The sequence below is a fragment of the Pogona vitticeps genome, chromosome 5 (genome assembly GCF_051106095.1).
Source record: "Pogona vitticeps strain Pit_001003342236 chromosome 5, PviZW2.1, whole genome shotgun sequence".
Lineage (NCBI taxonomy): Eukaryota > Metazoa > Chordata > Lepidosauria > Squamata > Agamidae > Pogona > Pogona vitticeps.
The window spans coordinates 152,426,701-152,432,700 of NC_135787.1; the positions used below are offsets into that span (position 1 = coordinate 152,426,701).

General features: G+C 39.4%; 1 protein-coding gene across 2 annotated transcripts in view; it reads left to right on the forward strand.

The window, feature by feature from the left end:
- The window catches only part of ALX1 (ALX homeobox 1), a 42,980-nt gene extending 37,367 nt beyond the window's left edge, over positions 1-5,613 (forward strand). For both annotated transcript variants that reach the window (XM_073000305.2, XM_020777936.3), the window contains one exon: positions 4,957-5,613. In XM_073000305.2, the coding sequence (XP_072856406.2) occupies positions 4,957-5,277 (321 nt within the window). In that variant the 3' untranslated portion in view covers positions 5,278-5,613. The remainder of the gene's footprint in view (positions 1-4,956) is intronic.
- The last annotated feature ends 387 nt before the right edge of the window (positions 5,614-6,000 follow it).

Consider the following 6,000-nt stretch of genomic DNA (forward strand, 5'->3'; position numbering starts at 1 on the left):
CATCCCCTTCTTCTGGTGGCACCATGGGACTTGCATGACTTTACAGTGTGGCTCTACTGTCAGGAAAGAAAAGTGAGGAATTGAACTCCCAACCTCTGATTCCGCAGTCAGATGCCTAAACCACTGAGCCATCCAGCCAGCATTGTCCTTATTAATCACTGCCAAATAATTACCAAGAGAAAGTGGAAATACTGTACTTAGACATTTTTGAAACCACCTCATTAATTATCTTCAAATACTACAGATGATTCAAATCAATACTGAAAGCTAGTTTTAAAAAAGGTTTTGTCAGATTTCTCTTTCCTTCCTTCCTTCCTTCCTTCCTTCCTTCCTTCCTTCCTTCCTTCCTTCCTTCCTTCCTTCCTTCCTTCCTTCCTTCCTTGTCAGTCTACTCTAGCATAAAAACTGTTGACCAAATAAACACTATGACTGGCAACATTTTAGCTGTGGGATTTATGGACAGACATGAATAACAAACATGAAAGAATGAGTCTAGGGATGTTTCAATTATGGGCAGAGCCAGTCCTACCATTTGGCAGCACGAGGTAACCACAGCCACCTCAGAACATTGAGCTAGTAGAGCCAAGTAGCATCAACGATGGGGAATGAAACTGAGGTTCAAGTAATAGACTTGGATAGCATTGATGAAAATGAATATTGTTATGATACAAATTGTCAATTATAAGTGCATTGTTTGCAGATGGCTGGATTTAACATTAGTCATACTTAGAGTAGAAACCAGTGTAGCTTAAATTAGTCATGACTTGGGCCCTCACTAGACAAGATTCTATACCTAGAGACAGTGTACTTATAAGAGGAAAAGACTCTATTTTTGTTCTATCAATAAGGAGTGGATGAGAAACCAGTTCAGATAATATACTTAGGAACAAGTTAGATACAATCTGGAAAACATAATTCTCAAGATGATTTCTGGTCTGTTTTCATTTGTTTCACAGCACCCTCTTGGAACTTCTAATTTGACCTAGAAAGTGGCTTTCTTCTCTTTTGGTCCACAATTCGCTTTATAATCTAAGAATATTATTAGCTCTTCCTAGTAAAGAGAGTTGTAGATTCAACACTGTGTTTCCCTTCCCCTTCAGTCTTGGGCAAAGCATGTAAATTTGGGGGAAAATAGCACCCCCACCTTGTTATCCCAGTCAAATACTTGAAGGGTGTATGGAATCATTCTGCCCCACAGCAGACATCTCTGTGTTTAGTCAAAGGTGAGTGCATAAATTGGGGAAGAAGAGAACTATATATACTGCCTTGAGTTGACTGGAGGAAAAGGTAGGATATACACATAATGATTACATATAACGAATACATGTACATTCATTAGCTGATCATAAGTTATATTCCACTTTTTCCCCTGTGGACGAAGGCAAATGACAAGGCTTCTTCCTCCCTGTTTTTTCTGCAAGTCTGTGAGGTAGGTTGGTTTGAGAGAGAGCAACTGGGCCAAGTGTACCCCTCCCTATTTGATTTTAATGAGTTGAGGGGACTTGACCCCAAATCTCCAAAGTTCCAGCCCAACATTTTTACCAGTGAGTCACCGTGGATCTTGGTTGGATAGTCCAGAGTACAATCTTTTCCCCATTGTGCCTTCAGTCATCTGTGAAGGGGAGATAAGATTGACAGAGTTTAGCTTTTTTTTTTTGAATTGGCTTAGATTTTTTTAAACTCATAAATAAATAAATAACAATAAAATTTTCTGTGTAAACAAGGGCTTGAGGTCATAGACTATTTGTCCTGCCACAGCTGAAATGGATCTGGGTTGTTTTGCTTTTAGACAACATAGTTGGAGTGAGTTCAGTTTCTTTCTTTGGTGCAAGCTCAGATCAAAGGGATACTCTGTCACTTTGTGAGGGTGCTTGGCCCTTTTTCAGCTTCCATGCGCATGCAATGACTTTCCGTCCAACCAGAGTATAAGGTTGCAGCTGCAGACATACCTAATGTGGAGCTAAGGAGTAAGTTCCACTTCCCACACATATCTGGTAGGGAAAGAATTGCAAGAAAGATTTGCAAAGAGCCATGAAAGAAGAAAATATAGATAAGGTTTCCCTCTAAAACCACTATATTCAGAGCAAAAATCAAATGTGGAGAGTATTTGGCTCAGTACTAAATCATACTCCCCCCTCCTTTCCTCGATTAAAAAAAATAAACCCTGGATTGTCTGAAATAGGGTTTTTTTTTACAGATGGTACATAAAGTAGTTAGATCTTAGAGATGAACACAAACATCCTCCTTAAAGAAAACATAGAATAAAATAATGTAAGTTTTTTTTTTAAAAAAAGCACTTTACACTCGCTTTCTTCCTGCCGTGGGGCAGACATTATTGGAGAAAGAAAAATAGTGTCAAGTTCTCCCTCATCCCACAAAAATGTAGATTACAGTGCTGCCAGTTTGGGGGTGATAGACATTGAAAGTCCAGAAAGAGTTATTGAATTTATTATTGCTCTGTTTCACTGTCATGATTGGGGAGAGCTGCTTGTGCACCACAAGACTGGGGGGGGGGGGGAGGAGAGAGAGAATAGCAGGAAGATTTTGCTGACTTTTTCCAAGCAATGAAATGCCCTGCTCCTGCTCAGCTATATACTAAAGGCACCCAGTTGCTGAAAGATGACAATGCCTTAATGTTTTTATGCGGTTTTGTACCAGTTATCTCCAAGGTGGGTCTGGGTGACTATGGAGGACAACATTTTGCTTCCCCTCACCCAAAGATTGCCTTTTAATCTCTGCTCTCACACATTTTTTAGCCTCACAACAATCTTGTCACATAGTTTAAATACAGAGATGATGTGTATAAATGGCCCAAAGTCACTGGATGTAATTAACAGCCAAGTGGAGATCTGAAGCTTGTTGTCCTCACTTCTACTCTAACCCTAAGGAGGCTATACTCTGCTGGTTGAGTCAGAAGTCGGACATGTATCTTTTTTGGGGTGCAGGTTCTAGAATGCCATAGGATTCTGGAAGTTGTAATTAAAAATGGTTACATTCTTGCCATCTCTGGTTTAGGGTGGCAGACCTATTACTCACCAGTAATGTAATGGTGGAGCCCCCCCCCCCCAGTGAGATACTTTCACCAATGTATTGATGTATCAGGGATGATTTTTTTAAAAAATTATGTGTGTCCTGGCTTCAATTCTGAAAAGAAGCAGGACAGGTCAGCACACAGGCAATCCTGGTAAGGAATGCACTGGTACAACAAAGATGCAAAATAACACAACCATCCTGGCAATGGGGAAATGTTCTGCAGTTATACCACTGGCCAGGAAAATGTCTTGATCTTGTCTCTGTGTCGTGTGACCAGGAAAAAAAAAGCAATAAACTAACTGGGGAATAACTAGAGAACATTCCCCTCAAGTGACCAGATCTTATGCATGCTGTCAGAGAGATACACACATCTGATATTACAACTGGTTCTGTATGCTTAAAAAAAAGAGCTGTAGGAAAGGACTTACGAGTAACTCTTAGACTATCCTTGCATGATTCCTGAGCAATGTGCAGTTTGGTCTCAGTCAATAAAACTGTCCTGGAGAAGGCACAGGACCACATGTGGATGTCCTGTATTGTACAACAATTAACTTGATAAGATAATACAGATTTATAAAATGACAAAAGGACAGGAGAGAATAGATAGCTATTTCTATCTCATAATTCTAGAACTCAGGGTCATCCATAGAAGTTGACTGGCTGCAGGCTGAGGCCAAACAGAAGAAGTTATTTTTTCACACCACGCACAAGTTACTTGTGGACCTCACTACTCCAAGGTGTACTGATTAGATGGGTTTTTGACAGAAAAAAAATCCCCCAAAACAACAACAAAAACTCCGCAAGAACAAAACAAAACAGGCAAATTGATGGAGAATAGGTTTAGTTCCCTCTAGTAGCCATGATCCCTAGTTAACAGTGCCTCCATGACCAGAAGCCATATATATCTGTCTATGAGATGCTTGAGGTAAATGAGAGGGCAAGGTATTTTATCAGTGTTCCTTGGTTTTGAATGCTGGGTTGGTGATGGTATCTGTCCAACTACTCCTAGAAACAGTCGGCTGTCCTGAAACTGAGATCTCACACAACCTACTTTGTGGCATTAATCCTCCAGTTACATTTACTTGCACAAACTTCCTCCCAGCTGCATGCAAGATTTGCAAAGACTTGATGGGTAATGATTTAAAGTTATAGTTTTCCTTTTTTCTCTCTCTGTCTCTCTCTCCCCCCCCCCCCTTTTATTAGTGTTGCAACTCACCTGTATTATGTTTAATGTCTTTTGCTGGTCATGGATTGTAATAATAATAAACTAAACTAGTAGAAATCAAAAGGCAGTTTCTTATGCACAAAGCCAGGACTTCTGCATCTTTCTCCATAATGAGAGATAATGTGATTTCTACTTTGACTGCATTTGGAGATGAAAGGAGCTGCAAGGGTCATCCTGATGATGGACCCATGAAACAAATCCTTAGTGCAGATCCCTTTTGAGCCAATGGAGGTGAAACTGAAAGCCATGATAATTCCATATATATAAATCAGTTGCTCGTGCATGCAATACTTCCACTGACTCGAGGTGAGAAATTGTGCTACTCCTGATGCAGGTAATGACAACTGCACACCCCTTTCACTTTCCAATCTTGATTCTGAACATTTTTTGTTCCTTTTTGCTCACCTTGAGCATCATTTTCCTAGAAATAATATTCATAGTTATTATTACCCATGAATAGCAGAGTTGTCTTTTTGTTGGTTCAAAACAGAGCAGATGAAGCAGAAAACTAAACTGGGACTTTGAAGAAAAACTCAAAACCACTTTAAACTCTCTTTTTCTTTTGAATGTTTATATTGTTATGTTAAACATGCAAAAACAAAACAACCCTAAAAATAAAAAGTAATTAGAAAAAGAAAAAGAAAAGAAAAAACCCAAAACCATACAGTTTTTAATGTGCTATGTTTTCTTTGTTCCAGATTCAGAATAATTTGTGGGCCGGAAACGCAGCCAGCAGTTCCGTTGTGACTTCCTGCATGCTTCCACGTGACACTTCCTCCTGTATGACCCCTTACTCCCATTCACCTCGGACAGATTCTGGATACTCGGGCTTTTCAAACCATCAGAGCCAATTCAGCCATGTTCCCTTGAATAATTTCTTCACTGACTCTTTACTTTCTGGAACAACCAATGGACATGCATTTGAAACCAAACCAGAATTTGAACGGAGGTCTTCCAGTATTGCAGTTCTACGAATGAAAGCCAAAGAACATACTGCTAACATTTCCTGGGCCATGTAATGTAATCTTATTGCTTTCTTTCTCCATGTCAAGCAGTCACCCACTTCTGTTATCCTGTCCTTATTTTGCAATATTTAAAGGACGCAACAATAAGCTGCTGTGTGAAGAATTGCTAGTGATCAGGATGTACAATGGAGTCTGCTTAAGCCAAATACTTAATATTCTATTTAACAATAACATTTAAGCATTACGTGTATATGAGGACTGAATAGAGCCACCATCTGACAACCTCCAGAAGCCCTCACTACCTTAAAAATAGCCAAGTATGTTTTATTATACCGGTTGATGAAATATGATTGTAAAACCTGCAAAAAGAATAAACCTGTTAAAGAAGTACATCTGCTATATGCTGCTTGTCATCAGAGTTGGGTACAAGAAAAAATCCTTATTCACTGAATAAAGCAGGAAGTTGACAGAGGAAAATGCATTTGTTATGTCAGACCTGTCAGAGCTGTGTGTGGTGAATGAAAAATAGCATTCCACTCTTTAACAAATGGGGAATGCTGGGAAACCTGGTATAAGATAGGCCTCATTTTTCCCAGAACGCTCTTCATTTATTTATTTGGTAATGCTCCATTCTTAAAATCTCATCCCAGTAGACATGATGGAAGTTCCTGGAACTTTAACCCTTTCAAAGCATATATTTTTAAAATGCTGTGCTGTACAGAAGATAATGTCTCTGAGGCATGTACTGTTTGGAGTATCTTTGGCCTATAGCATAGA